Below are 21762 nucleotides of genomic sequence, written 5' to 3'. Positions count from 1 at the left end.
CAGTGGACGGAGATCATGCCACTGCACTCCAGCCTGGGCGATAGGGAGAAACCCTATCTCAAGAAAAAAAAAAATCCCCCAGAAATAATACATGGTAATAACAACAATGATAACTAACAATTATTGGGTACTTACGTGGCCAACCCAGTTCTATGTGCAGTAGATGTATTACCTTATCAATCCTACATTTCTACATCAATCCTATTTGTACCTCAATCCTACAAACAAAGAGTATTATTATCGCTGTTCTACAGATGACAAAACTGAATCATAGAGAAAGAATTTAAGAAACTTAGTCAAGGTCACACAGCTGGTCAGTGGAGGAACAAGGATTTGAAAGCCTAACTCAGGCAGTCTGGGTGTAATTGACCTTCTTCCTTAATTACCATATAGTTGTGTTGTGGCTATCATGGATTAAGAAAACACATAATGATCAAATATACAAAGAAGACTACTGTGAACTCAATAATACTTAAATGAAACAGTACATTATAAAACGAAATGGCATTTGTGTACATCATTCTAGCTTCATAGATTGTAACTAAATAAAGAACAAAATGATACAGCGTGACATGCATATGGATTTAAAGATGCCTTGTAATAACTCTCTGAGAGTCCCTCAGTAGTCCACAGCTCATAAGTAGGGAGCCACTGATGAGAAAGTAAGATAATATATAACCACGCTGGGCGCAGTGGCTCACGCTTGTAATTTCAGCACTTTGGGAGGACGAGGCGGGTAGATCACGAGGTCAGGAGATTGAGACCATTCCGGCTAATGCGGTGAAACCCCGTCTCTACTAAAAGGACAAAAAATTAACCAGGTGTAGTGGTGGGTGCCTGTAGTCCCAGCTACTTGGGAGGCTGAAGCAGGAGAACAGCATGAACCCAGGAGGCGGAGCTTACAGTGAGCTGAGATTGTGCCATTGCACTCTAGCCTGGGTGGCAGGGCAAGACTCCATCTCAAAAATAAATAAATAAATATATAACCAAAGGATATTATGCAAAAGCAGTGAATACAGTATTGCAGAGCTCTGACATGCAAAAGAAACTTTACAGAAGCTTGGCCTAAGGTGGGGAATAAAAAAGCATTTGTTAGCATTAAGGGAGTGGAAATAATAAGCAACTCAGTTTTTTTTTTTTTTTTTTTTTTTGAGATGGAGTCTTACTCTGTTGCCCAGGCTGGAGTACAGTGGCTCAATCTCAACACACTGCAATCTCTGCCTCCTGGGTTCAAGCAAACCTCGTGCCTCAGCCTCCTGAGTAGCTGGGATTTCAGGTGTGGGCAATCACGCCCAGCTAAATGTATTTTTAGTAGAGACCGGGTTTCACCATGCTGGCCAGGCTGATCTCAAACTCCTAACTTCAAGGGATCCTCCCACCTTGGCCTCCCAAAGTGCTGGGATTACAGGTGTGAGCCACTGCGTCCGGCCTGCAACTCAGGTTTTTAAACAGGGAATAAAAATAATATTTTGTTATCTGGCAGGATTATATAAGACTAAAAAGAGAAAGAGAACCCAGTTAGGTTTTTATTGAAATAGGTTAAGTATTTGATGTTTTTAACATAAAGCCATAGAAATGGAGAGAAAAGAGATAAACTGGAACAATATCTTATAGCTATGATAGGTCTCTGGTGGCTGACGCATATAGAGAATAAAGGAAATAGAAAAGTTAAAGTGTCTCTAAAGTCAAAAGGTATGAAAAACTGTGGTGCCACTGGTCTAACCAAGGGAAGCAATTTGGTTATGTTGAGTTTGATGAGATAAGTGAGATGTGTGAGAGGGAAACACAACTGTGATATCTGGGTCAGTAGTCATGTCCAGGGATATGAATCTATCTATAGATTATATACTGCACACCTAAAATCACTGAAGTCCTGAGCATGGCCAGGTTTTCTCAGGAGGCTGGGGAAGAGCAGACAGAGAATGAAGTAACAACCATAATTAGAAAATATGGGCTGGGCGTGGTGGCTCATGCCTGTAATCCCAGCACTTTGGGAGGCCAAAGTGGGTGGATCATGAGGTCAAGAGAGCAAGACCATCTTGGCCAACATGGTGAAATCCCGTCTCTACTAAAAATACAAAAATTAGCTGGGCATGGTGACGTGCACCTGTAGTCCCAGCTACTTGCGAGGCTGAGGCAGGAGAATCGCCTGAACCCAGGAGGCAGAGGTTACAGTGAGCCAAGATCACACCACTGCACTCCAGCCTGGTGACAGAGTGAGAGTCCATCTCAGAAAAAGAAAGAAAGAAAAAAGAAAATACGTGGGAAGAAAGAGTAGAATAATTTCAGAACAGAAAGAGACCTAAAGGTAATTAACCCACTCTTTTTACAGTGAATCAGATAGGTAAAACCAACCATGGCAGAGAGGAAGTAGAAGAACAGGGACACAAAGCCAGACAGCCTCCAGCAGACTGACAATCCTCATGGAAATTTTATTTCTCTTTAGACATTTCCCAACTTAATAATTACCTTAATAATATCATCAGTTCCTTCAGTAACAGGTTTTGATTTGAGTTCTTCAATTTCTTTCTCCAATTCTAAACAATTAAAAAATAAAGGACTCCGGTTCAGAAATAAAGAACATAATTACTGGGAAACTGATAAGTACATTCTTACAAAACCCCCCAAAATCTGCAAATTAGAATATATGTAAGCAGAATAGTATGATTAATCTCTGCACTCATCACTATGCTTCAACATTATTACATGGCCAATTTTGTTTCCTCCCAACCTGTATTCACTTCCTCCTTCACTGCTCTTATCCATCTGATAATTTTCAAGCATACTCCAGACATCATATTATTTCACCTGTAAGTACATATAACCTTAAAAGCCACAATCGCATATTAAGAATAAACATTATTGAGAACGGCCTGGCCAACATGGTGAAATCTTGTCTTTACTAAAAATACAAAAATTAGCCAGGCATGGTGGTGGCCGCCTGCAGTCCCAGTTACTCGGGAGGACTTGGCAGGCTGAGGCAGGAGAATCGCTTGAACCCAGGAAGGGGAGGTTGCAGTGAGCTGAGATTGTGCCCCTGCACTCCAGCCTAGCCAACAAGAGCAACACTGTCTCAAAAAAAAAAAAAAAAAGAAGAAGAAACGAAACGTTAATCGAAGTGTTTCACTAGCGAATGCCTAGATCTCAGGCCTAGAACTTCTTTCCAAATAAATTATTCTCTTTATTGCAAAGTGATCCAAACTCCCAAGACATAATTTTATCTTTTCTAATAGAAAACAAGTCTCGGCTTTTAGGCTAAGCAGTTAATATTTGTAAGTCACTGGAAATTCAAGAGCTCATGTACATATACTAAGAAAAAGATCTAAGATCTTTTTCCTTCTGGAATAAAAAGAAAACTGAATAGGGAATCAATCAACTTCAACAGATAAATATACTTTAATGTCTATAAATGGAAATCTTTTATTATTTTAATTGAGGAAGCGTTCCATCTCTTTGGGCTTATCTTCTGTCTCTAACATTTCAACTGACTTCTCTTGAAAAAACGCTTTACTCAGAATAATCTAAAGTCTACATGAAGGAAAAACACTTAACTTGCACAAACTTTAAAAATCCTCCTCCCTGACTTTAACAACTCAAAAGTCACTGTGGTTTAAAGACGTGGGAATAATTTAGAAATCAGAGGTAAATTTTTAGAATGTTAAATAACAGATTCTACTACACTAAGGTGTACTTGGAATCACTGGAAAACAAAAACAAGCCAATGCATTATTTTAAAAACTACCATTTTAAACCACGATTAAAGAGACTGTGATCAAGATGAGTATTTTCAACCCAATACCTGTACACCTTGACTTAGCTTTCTGTATTAGCATCATCTGTTTCTTGGCAAACTTGATGAGGTCTTCTTTGGGCAATGTTTCCAGCTGAAAGATGTGGTTATGTTACCAACTTGTTACAACTCATGTTTCTAGTATACCACAAAAAACAAACAATGTCTGCCAGAAAACAAAAACATTCTACAGAATAAATCTTTATGCCAACAGCATACTTTGTTCCACTTTTTTTTTTTTTGAGACAGAGTCTCGCTCTATTGCCCAGGCCGGAGTGCAATGACACCATTTTGGCTCACTGCAACCTCTGCCTCCCAGGTTCAAGCAATTCTCCTGCCTCAGCCTCCCAAATAGCTGGGATCACAGGCGCCCGCTACCACGCCCGGCTAATTTTTGTAGTCTGAGTAGAAACGGGGTTTCACCATGTTGGCCAGGCTGGTCTCAAACTCCTGACCTCAGGTGATCCACCCGCCTCGGCCTCCCAAAGTGTTGGGATTACAGGCGTGAGCCACCGCGCCCGGCCACATCTTTTAAAATAAGCAAATGCAACGTCAACTCTGTAATTGCTATGCAAGTACTAAAAATTAGTTATGCGACTACTATTAAACGCAAATACCAGGGCATATCCTCTTATAGCTAATGTTACAGGTTGACATTGCTAGCTTTTGATTTAATTGTAAAATTAGTGGGTTGGAGCTAATGCTACTTAAAATTGCTTGGAGCTGTAAAAGTATTTCATTCTATTTAAGGCTGAAAGTGTCACAAGAAAATGTAAGCATAATTACAGCAGCAAGATGAACCAGGTGACATTCAGGCTTTAATTAAAAAATTAAGCTTTACCACTTGAAAAAATTACTTAAGCCTGTAGTCTCAGGTTTAAGCTTTACCACTTGAGAAAATTACTTAAGCCTGTGGTCTCAGGTTTCTCAACAACAGTACCTATCTCACGGTTATCATGAAGCTTAAATGAAGTAACTGAGTGGTTAGGCAAGTGCCTGAAATTTAGCATGCAAGCAATAAACCTTAGCAATAAACTACTATCGTTTAGCATGATTAAATGTTAAACACCGTACAAGGCCATAAAACTGGACTAATTCAACGCTTTGACAATGTAAAAACTGGAGCCCACAGATCAGAATCCCTTGATCCCTACCCTATGTCACTGCTCCTTCCACTACATCACTATATAAACCTTCTTAAATTAGACTGCTTTGTTTCATGTTCGAAAAATCGCAGGATCTCCCAGCAGTGCTAACCAGGAGCAGGAAGTAAACAAAAAGTCTTTTTATATCGGGGTGGGCGGGGGAGAAAGAAACAGGAAATGGATTGGTGACTGCGTCAACTAAAATTGAGATCCCTTGGAGCAAGGATATTAAAAAAATAAATTATATGTGTGTGTGTATATATACATATATATATAGCGCCCCCCTTCTTCATGCCAAAGTTTTCCAATTCATCACCCTTCCAGTCTTCAGGGAGCCCGCTATTCAAGTATCCTCTTCACCTTAGATTTCCCGGTCCCAGGGGTAGCTGGTGAAGCCACCCCATCTTGAACAGGATCCTGCAAAACAAAATCAAACGCAGGTGTCAGAAGAACTCTTTTCCTAATCCCACACGGAACGCGTGGAACCTTTACAGGGAAAAACCTTCTATGGAATCAAGTGGTGGAAAGCCTTGTGAGACAGAGAATGAGGGCGGACGGAGGCGGTCGCTGTGGCAAATCGTATACAAACGGGCTCTATGGGGACAGGTAACCGCCAGGGATGGAGTTTAGGGAAGATGTGGCAGGCGACTGCAGAGCGGGCTTCGGGGTACCCTCCGCGCCCTCCCACCGGGCCCACCCCCACATCCCAAGTAGCTGCGCGGAAGGCTTGATGGGAGGCAGTGGGCCCGACCTGAGTTACCTCCATCGCCGCCTGCCTGCCGCTGGCCCGCAACCAGCCGCCGCCACCGCTGCACTTCTGTTTGCGCCAGCCTCTGACGTAGGCTCGACTGCAGGTCAAAGGTCGCGCTCTCCGGGCGGCCCGCCCCCCGCGTCTCCATAGCTACGGCTCGGCAGCACTTCCGCTTACGCCTCTGTGTCCGGGTTAAGGTTTCCCGCGCCGCGCCGAGGGCGGAGTTGGTGTAGGCGTTCTACCTGGGGCTCGACCCCTGGGCCTGCGGGTCACAGGGTAGGTGTGGTTCCCGCCACCGCCGGTTATTGGCATGGGAACGCGGGCCGATTACCCCTTGGGGCCTCGGTTTCCACGTCTGTAAAATCTTGTGAGAGTGAGGAGAGCATTGGATTGAAGTACAAGTCCCTCAGGCCCCGAAGGTGTCTACTAGCCTGCGAGTGCCTGCGGGACCCACAGTTGCTTCCGGGGGTGGCTCCTTAGGCATTTGTGGCCAGCATGGTGCCCGGGAGCTCCGTGACTCACAGGTCAGTGATGAGGTGGAGGACTTCCCTGAGGAGGCGTTCCTTGACTCTGGAGGCTGTGAGGAGGTCCCGGGACAGCTCTGCCCTGTAGCCGCCCAGTACTGCTGGTGATGTGGTAGAGGCAAGATAGTCTGCCAGGGAGCTGGGCAGCTGTGGGAGGAGACTCTGTAGAATAGGGGGCACGAGGGCACGCCGAAGAATCTGTGGTCGAATCCCAGAGCTGCTGCAGTGTCCTGATTGGCGGTCCAGTGCTCTGAGAGCCTTTCTGTTAACTGCTGAAGTGGTTTGCTACACTTTTACCTTTCCATTCATGTTTTCCATACACTCCCATAACTAAGGTGACCTGAAGATAACTCAGTTTCCTGTAGTTTAAATGGTCAAAAGGATGAAGAGGCAGCATACAGTATGTAACCAGTAAATGGTAGCTGCTTATTACTAGGTAAAAGAAGTGTTATTGTGGACATCTACTCTTTGTCTTTGACAGGGTGTATCACCCATAGTGTTTGACTAGGATTGGTTCAGGGGTGGTGTGTGACCTAAGATGTACAGTCAGAAATTTTGAGACTTCTATTTAGTATTTTGGTTTAGTGATACTATTTTCTCTTTCTTTGGCTGTGATTGAAGAAACATACAGCCCTGATTGCTGTTGGCAGACAGCTGCCGCTATGGTAGAAAGCAGCCTGAGGACAAAATTGTTAAGAGGAAAAAGCAGCCTAAGGACAAAATTGTTAAGAGGAAAAAAGCAGAGCCGAGGCAGCTCCGGAGGAATGAAACTGGAGCTTTGATAGGTTATCACTGAGTCGGTAAATTCCCTTTAAGTGATCCAGTTAACACTGGGGTTTGCTGTTACTTGTAACAGTGTACACATCTATTGGGAGGAAGAGTTTTCCAACTTGAAGAAAAAAATCTCTATTAATGAGATGACTAGAGAAAATGTCCATAAATCTGGACATTGTGCAGTGGTATAAAATGGGCAACTTTCCAACTGGAGTAGAAAAATTACTGCAGACAATATTTGAAGAAAAGATCTAAGAGCCACCAACATTTTATGGCAGCACATGCTATTAAAGAAGCATTCTCCTTGAAAACCGGCACAAGGTTGAGTGGGGTGGCTCACGCCTGTAATCCCAGCACTTTGGGAGGCCAAGGCGGGCAGATCACTTGAGACCAGGAGTTTGAGACCATCCTGGCCAACATGGTGAAACCCCGTCTCTACTAAAAATACAAAAATTAGCTGGTCGTGGTGGTGCATGCCTGTAGTTGTAGCTACTTAGGAGGCTGAGGCAGGAGAATCTGTTGAACCTGAGAGGCGGAGGTTGTGTGGAGGTTGTAGTGAGTTGAGATTGTGCCGCTGCTCTCCAGCTGGGGTGACAGAGTGAGACTCCGTCTCAAAAAAAAAAAAAAAAAAAAAGCTGGCACAAGACAAGGATGCCCTCTCAGCACTCCTATTCAACATAGTATTGAAGGTTCTGGCCACAGCAATCAGGAAAGAGAAATAAAGGGCATTCAAATAGGAAGAGAGGAAGCCAAACTACCTGTTTGCAGATGCCGTGATCCTATATCTAGAAAACCCCATTGTCTCAGCCCAAAAGCTTCTTAAGCTGATACGCAAGTTCAGCAGTCTCATGATACACAATCAATGTGCAGAAATTGCTAGCATTCCTATACATTGACAACAGTCAAGCTGAGAGCCAAATCACAAGAGAACTCATTCACAATTGCCACAAAAAGAATAAAGTACCTAGAAATACAGCTAACAAGGGAAGGGAAAGAGCTCTACAAATAAATCAGATGACACAAATGAAAAAATATTCCATGCTCATGGATAGGAAGAATCAATATCATTGAAATGGCCACACTGCCCAAAGCAGTTTATAGATTCAATACTATTCCTATCAAACTACCACCTACTTTATTTGCAGAATTAGAAAAAGCTATTTTAAAATTCATGTGGAACTTGCTGGGCGTGGTGGCTTACGCCTGTAATCCCAGCACTTTGGGAAGCCAAGGCGGGTGGATCACAAGGTCAGGAGATCCAGATCATCCTGGCTAACACAGTGAAACCCTGTGTCTACTAAAAATACAAAAATAAAGTTAGCCAGGCATGGTGGTGGGCGCCTGTAGTCCCCACTACTCGGCAGGCTGAGGCAGGAGAATGGCTTGAACCCAGGAGGCAGAGCTTACAGTGAGCTGAGATCGCGCCACTGCACTCCAGCCTGGGTGACAGAGCAAGACTCCGTCTCAAAAAAATAAATAAATAAAAATAAAATTCATGTAGAACTAAAAAAGAGCCCAAATAGCCAAGGCAGTCCTAAGCAAAAAGAACAAAGCTGGAGGCATCATGGTACCTGACTTCAAACTATATTGCAGGGCTACAGTAACCAAAACAGCATGGCACTGGTACAAGAGCATACACATTGACCAATGGAACAGAATAGACAACCCAGAAATAAGATCGTATACCTACAACCATCTGATCTTCAACAAACCTGATGGAAACAAGCAATGGGGAAAGGATTCCCTATTCAGTAAATGGTGCTGGGATAACTGGCTAGCCATATGCAGAAAATTGAAACTGGACCCCTTTCTTACACTATATAGAAAAACTAACTCAAGATGGATTAAAGACTTAAATGTAAAACCCAAAACTATAGAAATCCTGGAAGACAATCTAGGCAATACCGTTCAGGATATAGGCATGGGCAAAGATTTCATGACAAAGCAATTTCAACAAAAGCAAAAATTGACAAGTGGGATCTAATTAAACTAAAGAGCTTCTCACAGCAAAATAAACTATCAGAGTAAACAACCTACAGAATGGGAGAAAATTTTTGCAAACTATGATCTGACAAAGGTCTAATAGCCAACACCTATAAGAAACTTAAATTTATTTATTTATTTTATTATACTTTAAGTTCTAGGGTACATGTGCACAATGTGCAGGTTTGTTACATATGCATACATGTGCCATGTTGGTGTGCTGCACCCGTTAACTCGTCATTTACATTAGGTATATCTAAATACCGCATGTTCTCACTCATAGGTGGGAATTGAACAATGAGATCACTGGGACACAGGAAGGGGGTCATCACACACCGGGTCCTATGGTGGGGGCGGGGCGGGGAGGGATACCATTAAGAAACTTAAATTTACAAGAAAAAAATCTATTGAAAAGTTGGCAAAAGACGTGAACAGACACTTCTCCAAAGAAGACATACATGTGGCCAACAAACAAAAAGAAGCTCAACATCACTGATCATTAGAGAAATGCAAATCAAAATCACAATGAGATACCATCTTATGCCAGTCAGAATGACCATTATTAAAAAGTAAAAAAAAAATAACAGATGCTGGCAAGGTTGTGGAGAAAAAGGAATGCTTATACACTGTTGGTGGGTGTGTAAATTAGTTCAACCATTATGGAAGACAGTGTGGCAGTATGGTGATTCCTCAAAGATCTAAAAACAGAAATACCATTTGACCAGCAATCGCCTTATTGTGTATATACCCAAAGCAGTATAAATCATTCTCTTATAAAGACACGTGCACATATATGTTCACTGCAGCACTATTTAAAATATCAAAGACATGGAATCAACCTAACTGCCCATCAATGATAGACTGGATAAAGGAAACGTAGTACATATACACCATGGAATACTATGTAGCTATTAAAAGAAACAAGATCATGTCCTTTGCAGGAACATGAATGAGGCTGGAGGCCATTATCCTCAGAAAACTAATGCAGGAACAGAAAACCAATACCACATGTTCTCACTTATAAGTGGGAGCTAAATGATGAGAACAAATTGACACATAGTGGGGAACAACACACAGTGGGGCCTAATGGAGGGGTTGGAGGGTGGGAGAAGGGAGAGGATCAGGAAAAATAACTAATAGATACTAGGCTTAATAACTGGGTGATGAAGTAATTGGTACAACCACCATGACACATGCTTACCTATGTAACCTGCATGTCATGCACAGGTACCCCTGAACTTAAATGTTAAAAAAAAAGTGGATAAATGATTTCACAGACAGCATTGTTAGAACTGGAAGACTGAGCAGCGTTTGAGAAAAGAGGAATTCCTACATAAAGTATAATACATTGCCTTTTATATAGTAGGCATTCCATGAATGCTTAATTGAATCAATTAATGTATTAAAGGATCAAGGAACAGAACATAAGATCACTAGTCAAGTTTTTCCCCAGGTTTTGAATAAGCTTGAAGCTAAAACTTTGGAGTTATTTGTTCTATCTGTTGATACAAATGATGTTATAGCATTTTTTTTTTTTCCTTTCTGGTATGGAATCCAGTCTGGGATCAGGTATTACATTTGTCACGTCTCTTCAGACTCCTTTAATCTGGAGCACACAGTTTTTTTTGGTGTTTTGTAAAATTAACATTTTCAAGACTGTAATTCTCCCCATCTTTTTTTTTTTTCAGTTAACATAGAATGGATTTTCCTTTTGGCATGCAGTTCTTTGAATTTTTTTTTTTTTTTTTTTTTTTTTTAGACGGGGTCTTGCTCTGTCACCCAGGCTGGAGTGCAGTGGCCAGATCTAAGCTCACTGCAAGCTCCGCCTCCTGGGTTCACGCCATTCTCCTGCCTCAGCCTCCCGAGTAGCTGGGACTACAGGCGCCCGCCACCTCGCCCGGCTAGTTTTTTGTATTTTTAAAGTAGAGACGGGGTTTCACCGGGTTCGCCAGGATGGTCTCGATCTCCTGACCTCGTGATCTGCCCGTCTTGGCCTCCCAAAGTGCTGGGATTACAGGCTTGAGCCACCGCGCCCGGCCCAGTTCTTTGAATTTTAATACACATATAGACATGTAACCATCAGCACAATCAAGTTACAAAAAAGCACTATTATCTTTCAAACTCCCTTATACTTGTCTGTTTTAGCCACGCTCTCCTTCCATCCCTAATTCCTGGCAACACCATGATCTGTTTTTCATCACTATACTTTTGTCCTTTCATGAATATAACATAAATGGAAATATACAGTATGAACCTTTTGAGACTGGCTTCTTCCAGTCAGCATAATGCCTTTGAGATTCATCCAAATTGTTGCATTTACTGATAATTTGTTTCTTTTTATTGCTAAGTAATATTCATGGTACGGATGCATGACAATTTGCTTATTAGGTTATTAATCCTAATAAAAGTAAACAGTAAGTATATGTTTAACTTTTTTTTCTTTTTTTTTGTTTGTTTGTTTGTTTTTGAGACAGAGTCTCACTCTGTTGCCCAGGCTGGAGTGCAGTGGCAAGATCTCGGCTCACTGCAAGCCATGCCTCCTGCGTTCACACCATTGTCCTGCCTCAGCCTCCCAAGTATGTATGTAGGACTATAGGCACCTGCCACCACGCCCAGCTATTTTTTTTTTGTCTTTTTAGTAGAGATGGGGTTTCACTGTATTAGCCAGGATGGTCTCGATCTCCTGACCTCGTGATCCACCCGCCTCGATCTCCAAAAGTGCTGAGATTACAGGTGTGAGCCACCGCGCCCGGCCATTTTTTTTTTTGTTTTTTTGAGACAAGGCCTCACTCTTTCACCCAGGTGGGAGTGCAGTGGTGTGATCATGGCTCACTGCAGCCTTGAACTCCTAGGCTCAAGAGATCCTCCCACCTCAACCTCCTAAGTAGCTGTGACTACAGGCACATGCCACCATGCCTGGCTAATTTTTAATTTTTTTTTTTTTTGTAGACATGACGTCTCACTATGTTGCTCAGGCTGATTTGAGCTTCTGGCCTCAAGTGATCCTCCTATCTCGGCCTCCAAAGTGCTGGGATTACAGACATAAGCCACTGTGCCCAGCCATGTTTAACTTTTTAAGAAACTGCCAAACTGTTAATCCTGATTGTTACCCAGGACATCACCAAGAGGAGATGATCTTTTCCTGGGGATGGCTGCATTTAGTGACCAACTGCCTGAGCAAGAGGCACAGACCACGAGATGAGAAAGACAATCAAAAAGCTTTCTGGGCTGGATAAAGTGGCTCACACCTGTAATCCCAGCACTTTGAGAGGCCGAGGTGGGTGGATTGCTTGAGCCCAGGAGTTCAAGACCAGCCTGGGCAATGTGGCAAGACCCCATCTCAAAAAAACCAAAAAAAACCCTTTCTGATTTTGTTTTAATGGAGGCTTTTTGAATGCTTAACAATATCAGATGCCTTTGGATGGGAAACAGCATTGAGTACCTTGGCTATCAACCCATTGTTGAGTAGCTGTTGCAATAAAAGTTGTACCATGGTTAGGTTGCAAATTGTCCAGAAAACCAAACACAGGATACATATTAGTTTCAGGGCCATACAAGTGTAACTATGGTTGGCTGATTGGACTGAAATGACAGCACTGTAGCCTGAAAAATTGTCAACAGAGTTGAGGCACCACCAATAGCCTGGGAGGGCTCAAAGGTCTACTGTCATCAGTCTGCTGGAGAGAATCAGACCAACTTTGGGCAGGAGCCACAAGTGACAGCCTCTGCAGAACAGAGTCCTTCCCTTTTTGCCTTGTCTGCCGTGGTGGATATGTGGCCATATCTGGTGTGATGATGGATCTAGGTAGCAACAGAGTAGCAATCAAGGCAATGCAAACTCAGCAACTTGATTCTGGTTGGTCTCATCAGGGAATGGGCCCTTCCTGTGGGTGTTTACATAGGAATCCCCAAAAGTTTAATCAGCAGCTGTAATTCATTTCGACAGTTCACAGCCCTATGATGCATGTCTTTAATCTGCTAATCTGTAGTTTTCAAAGTGACAGACCAATGGCTAGGCCGTTGGCAACAGCGTAAGTCTGTAAACATATAGCAAAATTCACCAAGGGAGGTATTGGCCGAAACTCTGAGAAGGTCCTTGAGTTCTGTTCTTTGAGTAGAGGTACTATATCTGTTTTTAGTTCTGCAAAGCTGGCACTGAATTTGAAAAGCTGCTGCAGTCTGGTGGAAACCATTCAGATTCAACCTAGCCACACCAGACTCAAGATTTAAGAGAATCTTTGTGAAGTGAGGGCCCCATTGAGCTAGTAAAATGGCTCACATGGCTGAGTCAGGGTAAAATTTTCCCAAGAGAGCCGCGAATTTTTTTTTCGAGACAGAGTCTTGCTCTGTCGCCCAGGCTGGAGTGCAGAGGTGGGATCTCAGCTCACTGCAACCTCCACCTCCCAGGTTCAACCAGTTCTCCTGCCTCAGCCTCTCAGTTAGTGGGATTACAGGCGCTCGCTACCATGCCCGGCTAATTTTTTGCTGGGGAAAGGTGGGAATGCAAATTAATTCAGACCCTATGGAAAACAGTTTGGAGATTTCTCAAAGAATCCAAAGGGAAACAAATCATTCTACAAAAAAGACACCTGCATTTATATGTTTACTGCAGCACTATTTATTTATAATAGCAAAGACAGATCATCAACCTAGCTGCCCATCAGTGGTGGATTGGATAAAGAAAATGTGATACATATATACCAGGGAATACTATGTAGCCATAAAAAGAATGAAATCATGGCCAGGTGTGATGGCTCACACCTGTAATCCCAGCACAATGGGAGGCCTAGGCGGGTGGATTGAGCGCAGGAGTTTGAGACCAACCTGGACAACATGGGAAAACCCCATCTCCACAAAAAATACAAAAATTAGCTGGGTGTGGTGGCATGCCTCTGTAGTCCTAGGTACTTGGGAGGCTGAGGTGGGGGGATGGCTTGAGCCCAGGAGGCAGAGGTTGCAATGAGCTGAGATCATGCCACTGTACTTCAGCCTGGGCGGCAGAGCCATACCCTGCCTCAAAAAGAAAAAAAAAAAAAAAAGGAAAAAGAAATCATGTCCTTTCCAGTAACATGTATGCAGCTGAAGGCCATTATCCTAAGTGAATTAATGCAGAAACATAAAGCCAAATACTGCAGATTCTCACTTACAAGTCAAAGCTAAACATTGGGTACACACAGACACAAAGATGGGAACAATAGACAACGGGGATTCCAAAAGTGGAGAGGGAGGAAGGGAAGGGTTGGAAAACTATCTATCTGGTATTATGTTTACTACTCGGGCAACAGCATCATTAGGAGCCCAAACCTCAGCATCCCACAATATACCCATGTAACAAACCTGCACAAGTACCCCCTGAATCTAAAATAAAAATGAAAATAAAAGCTGCTTTTGAAAAGGGATGGTAGCCATGCCAGAGAGACAATGAGTCCAAAACCCAAGGGGTACTTCCAGGTGAAGGCTGCCTCCCTTCACTAGAGGCTATCATCGACAAAATCATCAGTCACAGGCACTTTTGGATTCAAGTGGTAATTAGGGGTGTGGAACCCTCTAAGTAGCGAGCATGCTACAGCTCAACAGCTTCCAGTGCAGCCTATCAATTTGCAGCCCACTTAAATGATACTCATTTATGAGTTAGCCAAGTAGAATGCCCAAATGAAGCAGATACTGTCTCTGGTGTCCAAAGAGCCCCATAAGGCTCTGGGCCTCCATTTTGTTGGGAGAGAGCAAATAGATAGCCGTCTTTCCTTCACTTTCAAAGTGATGGAGCATTGTGAGTTCACTCAATCCACATAGTTCTAAGAAACTTGTTAACAGGCCCCTCAATTTATTTACTTTTATTATTATTTTCTGAGTCAGTCTCACTCTGTTGCCCAGACTGGAGTGTAGTGGTGCAATCTCAACTCACTGCAACCTCTACCTCCTGGGTTCAAGCAATTCTTGTACCTCAGTCTCCTGAGTAGCTAGGATTATAGGCAAGCACCACCACACACTGATAATTTTTTTAAATTAATTAATTAATTAATTAATTTTGAGACAGTCTCGCTCTGTCGCCCAGGCTGGAGTGCAGTGGTGTGATCTCGGCTCATTGCAAGTTCTGCCTTCCGAGTTCACTCCATTCTCCTGCCTCAGCCTCCCGAGTAGCCAGGACTATAGGTTCCTGCTACCAGGCCTGGCTAATTTTTTTTGTATTTTTAGTAGAGACAGGGTCTCACTGTGTTAGCCAGGATGGTCTCAATCTCCTGACCTCATGATCTGCCTGCCTCAGTCCCCCAAAGTGCTGGGATTACAGGCGTGAGCCATCGCACCTGTCTCACACTACTAATTTTTGTATTTTTAGTAGAGATGGAGTTTTGTCATGTTGGCCAGACTGGTCTTGTATTCCTGGCCTTAAGTGATCTGCCTGCCTCTTCCTCCCAAAGTGCTAGGATTACAGGCATTAGCCACCTCACCCGGCTCAGGCCCCTGAATTTCACTGGGGTTATTGGCAGAGGTGTGGTAGCACCACAATCAGGTCCATTGAAACCAAGGTTGCTGATTTGCCAACCAATAGCACACTCTATGGTGAATGATTTGGATATCAGAGGGGAGATGCATTTACATTAAATCTTCACCCACCCACTGGTAGCAAATGACAGAAGAGTTTGTCCCACTAGCTGTTTTTAACATGAAGCCGTTTCTTATTGGAAAGATCGTCTTTGGCACTTATGGGAGAGGGAAGTACAAACATGGAATCCAGTGGTTCCTATATAACAGGGGTCCCCAACCCCCTGGCTGTGGCCATTAGATTCTCATAGTGCAAACCCTATGGTGAACTGTGCATGTGAGTTTGCATGCTCCTTATGATAATCTTTACACCTTGAAACAATTTCATCCTGAAACTGTTACTGGAAAGGGGTCCTGATCCAGACCCCAAGAGAGGATTCTTGGATCTTGTGCAAGAAAGAATTCAAGGTGAGTCCATAAAGTGAGAACAAGTTTATTAAGAAAGTAAAGGAATAAAATAATGGCTACTCCATAGGCAGAGCAGCCCTGAGCTGCTGGTTGCCCATTTTATGGTTATTTCTTGATTATATGCTAAACAAGGAGTGAATTATTCATGAATTTTCTTAGAAAGGGGTGGGCAATTCCTGGAGCTGAGGGTTCCTCCCTTTTTTGGACCATGTAGGTAACTTCCTGATGTTGCCATGGTATCGGGGGAATCACTCTCCAATATTTCAACTAAATGTTGGCCAGTCTGAGAAATAAAGAGAAAGAGTACAAAGAGAGGAATTTTACAGCTCGGCTGCCGGGGGTGACATCACATATTGGTAGGTCCGTGATGCCTCCTGAGCCGCAAAACCAGCAAGTTTTTATTAGGGATTTCAAAAGGGGAGGGGGTGTACGAACAGGGAGTAGGGCACAAAGATCACATGCTTCAAAGGGCAAAAAAGGAGAACAAAGTTCACATGCTTCTGAGGCCAATAAAGATCACAAGGCAAAGGGCAAAGCAAGATTACAAGGCAAGGGCAAAATTAGAATTACTGATGAGGGTCTATGTTTGGCTATGCACGTATTGATAAACATTTTAAACAACAGAAAACAGAGTTCAAGAGCAGAGAACCGGTCTGACCTCAAATTCACCAGGGTGGGATTTTTTTCCTACCCTAATAAGTCTGAGGGTACTGCAGGAGACCAGGGCATATTTCAGTCCTTATCTGAACCACATAAGATAGATACTCTCAGAGTGGCTGTTTATAGACCTCCCCCCAGGAATCCATGCCATGCCATGCCATGCCATGCCATGCCATTCCATTCCAGTCCGTTCCATTCGTCTTAATATTTAATATTCCTTGCTAGGATAAGAATTGCTAGAGATATCTGTCCTACTTGCACGTCCATTTATAGGCTCCCTGCAAGAAGAAAAATATTGCTCTATTCTGCCCGACCCTGCAGGCAGTCACACCTAATGGTTGTCTTCCCTTGTTCCCGAAAATCACTGTTACTCTGTTTGTTTTCAAGGTGCACTGATTTCATGTTGTTCAAACACCCATGTTTTAAAATTTGTACAATAGTGGTCCTGAGGTGATGTATATCCTTAGCTTACGAAGATAACAGGATTAAGAGATTAAAGTAAGACAGGCGTAAGAAATTATAAGAATATTATTAGGGAAGTGATAAATGTCCGTGTTAAAATGAAATCTTCACAATTTATGTTCAGAGATTGCAGTAGAGACAGGCATATGAAATTATAAAAGTATTAATTTTTGGAACTGATAAATGTCCATGAGATCTTCACAATTTATGTTCCTCTGCTGTGGCTCCAGCTGGTCCCTCCATTTGGGGTCCCTGACTTCCTGCAACACCATGGCATTTGTAAACTGTCATGGTGCTGGTAGGAGTGTAGCAGTGATGACAACCTGAGGTCACTCTCATTGCCATCTTGGTTTTGGTGGATTTTAGCAGGCTTCTTTACTGCAACCTGTTATCAGCAAGGTCTTTATGACCTGTATCTTTTTTTTTTTTTTTTTTTTTTTGAGATGAAGTTTTGCTCTTGTTGCGCAGGCTGGAGTGCAATGGCATGATCTCAGCACACTGCAACATCCGCCTCCTGGGTTCAAGCAATTCTACTACCTCAGCCTCCTAAGTAGCTGGGATTACAGGCATGCACCACTACGCCCAGCTACTTTTTGTATTTTTAGTAGAGACAGGGTTTCTCTATGTTGGTCAGGCTGATCTCAAACTCCCAACCTCAGGTGATTCATCCGCCTCGGCCTCCCAAAGTGCTGGGATTACAGGCATGAGCCACCGCACCCAGCCTATGACCTGTATCTTATACTGACCTCCTATCTCATCCTGTGACTAACAATCTGGGAACACAGCCCAGTAGCTCTCAGCCTTATTTACCCAGTACCTATTCAAGATAGAGTTGCTCTGGTTCAAACATCTCTGACAAAACCATTCCTACCCCCTGGTCTGTGGAAATGTTGTTTTCTACAAAACTAGTCCCTGGTGCCAAAAAATTTGGGGACCCCTGCTATATAACATACAGGCCAAGAAAAAAAACAACAAAACAACGATACATTGAATCAACTGAAAGGGCCCTTCCACAAGGTCACTTTAGCTTCCTTCCTCCACTGTGAACCCTGTGCTGACCCTGTCAATTGAATGTGGGTGTTTTCTCCCAATAATGGACCAGGGAGGGGGGTGACTTTGATGTCTTTGTCTAACGAGTCACACAAATTGTAGTCCCTTTCTTTTGAGGTTTCCTAGCATATTCAGCTGGGTACATATGGACTTATATCCCCCTCTTGTGGAAACAGACACCTCTGCCCAAATCCTAATCACCTTTTAAAAGCAGCTCAGTAGAGAGAGTAGAAGGGAAGCAAAGTGGTTCAGAGGGAGAGGATGGCTCCATATCAGTAAACAAGGCATTATATTACATTTTGTTTTGATCAGAGTGGTGACTGCTTGGGGCTCAAATACATAAACTTTGAATGCTTATGATCCACCAAAAGCTCTATGCCATAATTGCTACACCATTTATTTCAGCTATATAACATCCCTGAAAAGATAGTCCAATAAAAAACTGTTTATAGGCCAGGCATGGTGGCCCACGCCTGTAATGCCAGCACTTCGGGGGGGGGCCTAGGCATGTGGGTCACCTGAGGTCAGGAGTTCAGGATCATCCTGCCCAATATGGTGAAACCCTGTCTCTACTGAAAATACAAAAATTAGCTGGGTGTGGTGGCGCACACCTGTAATCCCACCTGCTCAGGAAGCTGAGGCAGGAGAATTGCTTAAACCTGGGAGGCAGAAGTTGCAGTGAGCAGAGATCATGCCACTGCACTCCAGCCTGGATGACAGAGCAAGACTCTCTCTCAACAACAACAACAACAACAACAACAACAACAAAAACCAAAAAACTGTTTCTCTGCTTGAAAGATTTACAGAAATGTGAGAAATCCATGCAGAATTGCCTAGTATCCTGTGACCTTGCTAAACATATTACTTGTAGATATTTTTTCCTGGATATTTTTATGTAGACAATCATGTCACTGTTTTATTTTTTATTTTCTAATATGTATGCTTAAATTAAGCTAAGATTAATAGGAGTGTGAGAGTGCATATTCTTGCCTTGATCTGATCCAAAGGGAAAGGCATTCAGTCTTTCACTGTGAAGTATAATGTTAGCTGTAAGTTTTTTGTGGATGCCCTTCCTTTATCAACCCTCTGCATCTGCAGTTAAACCCTTTCTTTTATAACAACATCTGTCTTTATTATGAAAATTAAATGCAGGTCTGGTGAAATGAAAGTGAGCAAATAAATAAAAATAAATGAATAAATACAATGTGCCTCAACCTACTACACTTCTGGAAGTGCTCCTGTTCTTGTCCTATCACCTTTGTCTCACTAAGTGGCCCGTTCCTTCACTTTGTATATACTTAGTTGACATTCTAATTACATTGAAGTCTTTGTGGCCCAAAACGTTATGGTCTTGTTTATTTAGGGCCTCTGTTTCACTGGGGTAACATGGCCAAGGAGGTTACATTTTTTTGTTATCCATCCATTCATCCATCCATCCATCCATCCATCCATCCATCCATCCATCCATCCATCTTTCTGTCTACATTCCCAAACATATATACACCCATATATATTAATCTATCTTCAATAATTGGCAACTTTGAACTAATCTTGTTTCACTTCTACTCACATCTACTACTTCTCCTAATTTTCCTATATTATTTTTAAATAAATCTAAGACATCATGTCATTTCATTTATAAGTATTTCTGGATGTATCGCTAAAAGAAAGAGACACTTTTTAAGAAGTAGAACAATACCACAGTCACACAAATAACAGTGATTTCTTTATATAATCACACGTCCAATTGCTGTGCACATTTGCCAGATTTTCTTAACAAAATATTCTTCTAGAGTTTGGTTGGTTGATTCAGGATTTTAAACAAGGTCCATACATTGACTGTCTTATCCTCATGAGCAGCCTGCTCTGAATTGTCTCTCAGAGTATACTGCCTATTCTGCACCTAGTTTTTTTAAAAAAGGTCCAGGCCAGGCGTGGTGGCTCCTGCTTGTAATCCTAGCACTTTGGGAGGCAGAAGAGGGCAGATCATCTGAGGTCAGGAGTTCGAGACCAGCCTGGCTAATATGGTGAAACCCCAGCTCTACAAAAAAAATCAGCCAGGTGTGGTAGTGGGCGCCTGTAATCCCAGCTACTGGGGATGCTGAGGCAGGAGAATCACTTGAACCTGGGAGGCAGAGGTTGCAGTTAACCAAGATCACACCATTACAGTCCAGCCTGAGCAACAAGAGCAAAACTCCATCTCAAAAAAAAAAAAAAAAAAAAAAATCCATTATATCCAATTGAATTCATGTCTCTTGAGTCTCTTTTAATCTGAAGGTTCCCTCTTTATTTTTTTATTCCTTGCAATTATTAAGGAGTCATTTGCCCCAGAGACTTTTTACCATTGGATTTTGCTGATTGTATTCTTATGGTCTCATTGACCGTGGCACCTTTCTCACAGTATTTTCTATAAATTACTGGTTTAATTTAATGGCTTTACCAAGCTCAATTTGTGTGATGCATGTGTGTGTGTGTGTCTGTGTGTGTGTGTGTGTGTGTGTAAAGAATACTTCATAGATGATAATGTAATTCCATGAGGAAATGGATAAAATCTGCAGTCTTGTGAAGTGAGCAGTAACTGATGATCATTGCCTGGATCTATTAATTCATCAGGAGTCACAAAATGGTAATTTTCTGATCCAATCTTTTGATTTATTAGCTGAGATGCTCCTCTAAGGAGAAATTTCCTCTCATCAACAGTTACATTATCCTGATGATTAGTATTTGACTCTCATTTTACTTTTACTTATAGTTTTCAAAGTGATGGATTTCAAAGCAATTCTCCAAAGTGGCCAGAATTTTTTTTTTTTTCAGAATCATTCAGGATTCTTGGGTTTAAAATTATTTGATGAGTGCCAATCTATTTTAGCTCTTATCCTCCCAATGTTTACATTGTCCCATTCTTGGCTTATAGGAGGGAGCCACTTCAAGTTGGCTCCGTAGTTGGCCATGTCCTTTTACATAGACCCTTGGTGTTTAACTCTCAAGGTTGGATTGTACGTTAGAGGTCAGCTTCTTCAATCTCTCTTCTCTTCTCATTTCTGCTTGCTATTCAAAGAGGCATCTTGAGGCCCTCTAATTAAATTTTTTTTTTTTTTTTTTTTTGAGACAGGGTCTCACTCTGTTGCCAAGGCTGGAGAGCAGTGGCACAATCGTGACAGTCTTAACCTCTCAGGCTCAAGCAATCCTCCCACCTCAGCCTTCCAAGTAGCTGGAACTACAGGCATGCATATGCCATCACGCCTGGCTAATATTTTATTTTTTGTAGGGTCAGGGTCTCAGTATGTTACCAGGCTGGTCTCTAACTCCTGAGCTTAAGTGATGCTCCTGCCTTGGCCTCACAAAGTGTTGGAATTATAGGCGTGAGCCATCACTCCTGGCCCCTAATTGTATATTTACAGCCAACTTCCTTCTTATGCTAATTGTTATCGATATTGCCCCAACACAACAATCATTTCTAGTTGAATTTAGAATATTTTTGTGCTTTTTTGCTTTAACCTGACAATTCAAATACAGCAACAAAACTATATATATATACACACAGGTTAACTAGATGCTATGCACGTTCCAATCCTGTAAACATTTCTCAGAGAAACACTATAAGAAATAGTTACATTCCAGGAATCTGGCTACATGAATAGCTACAGAAGAGTTGATGTTCTCCCAGTGGAA

General features: G+C 42.4%; 1 protein-coding gene and 1 long non-coding RNA gene across 8 annotated transcripts in view; one reads left to right on the top strand and one right to left on the bottom strand.

The window, feature by feature from the left end:
* GCC2 (GRIP and coiled-coil domain containing 2) overlaps positions 1–5770 on the bottom strand; it is a 63257-nt gene extending 57487 nt beyond the window's left edge. For 2 of the 6 annotated variants that reach the window (XR_001439274.3, XM_015113069.3), the window contains exons 1-4: positions 5687–5770; positions 5296–5352; positions 3800–3884; positions 2470–2537 (exon numbers count right to left, since the gene is read on the bottom strand). Coding sequence is in view for 2 of the 6 variants with exons in the window: in XM_015113069.3 (XP_014968555.2) it covers positions 2470–2537; positions 3800–3884; positions 5296–5352; positions 5687–5701 (225 nt within the window). In the remaining 4 variants the exon portion in view is untranslated. Of the gene's footprint in view, positions 1–2469; positions 2538–3799; positions 3885–5251; positions 5353–5686 lie in introns of all 6 variants that reach the window. The other 4 variants (XM_015113070.3, XM_028832276.2, XM_028832275.2 and 1 more) reach the window with 4 other exon arrangements.
* A 110-nt stretch (positions 5771–5880) lies between these two features.
* Positions 5881–21762, top strand: part of LOC144333696 (uncharacterized) — a 298635-nt gene continuing 282753 nt past the window's right edge. For both annotated transcript variants that reach the window (XR_013402628.1, XR_013402627.1), the window contains exon 1: positions 5881–6210. This is a non-coding gene — a long non-coding RNA (uncharacterized LOC144333696). The remainder of the gene's footprint in view (positions 6211–21762) is intronic.

The sequence above is a fragment of the Macaca mulatta genome, chromosome 13 (genome assembly GCF_049350105.2).
Source record: "Macaca mulatta isolate MMU2019108-1 chromosome 13, T2T-MMU8v2.0, whole genome shotgun sequence".
Classification (NCBI taxonomy): Eukaryota; Metazoa; Chordata; class Mammalia; order Primates; family Cercopithecidae; genus Macaca; species Macaca mulatta.
The sequence above is the reverse complement of the archived record's forward strand: the minus strand, read 5'-3'. Positions and strand labels throughout refer to the sequence as shown.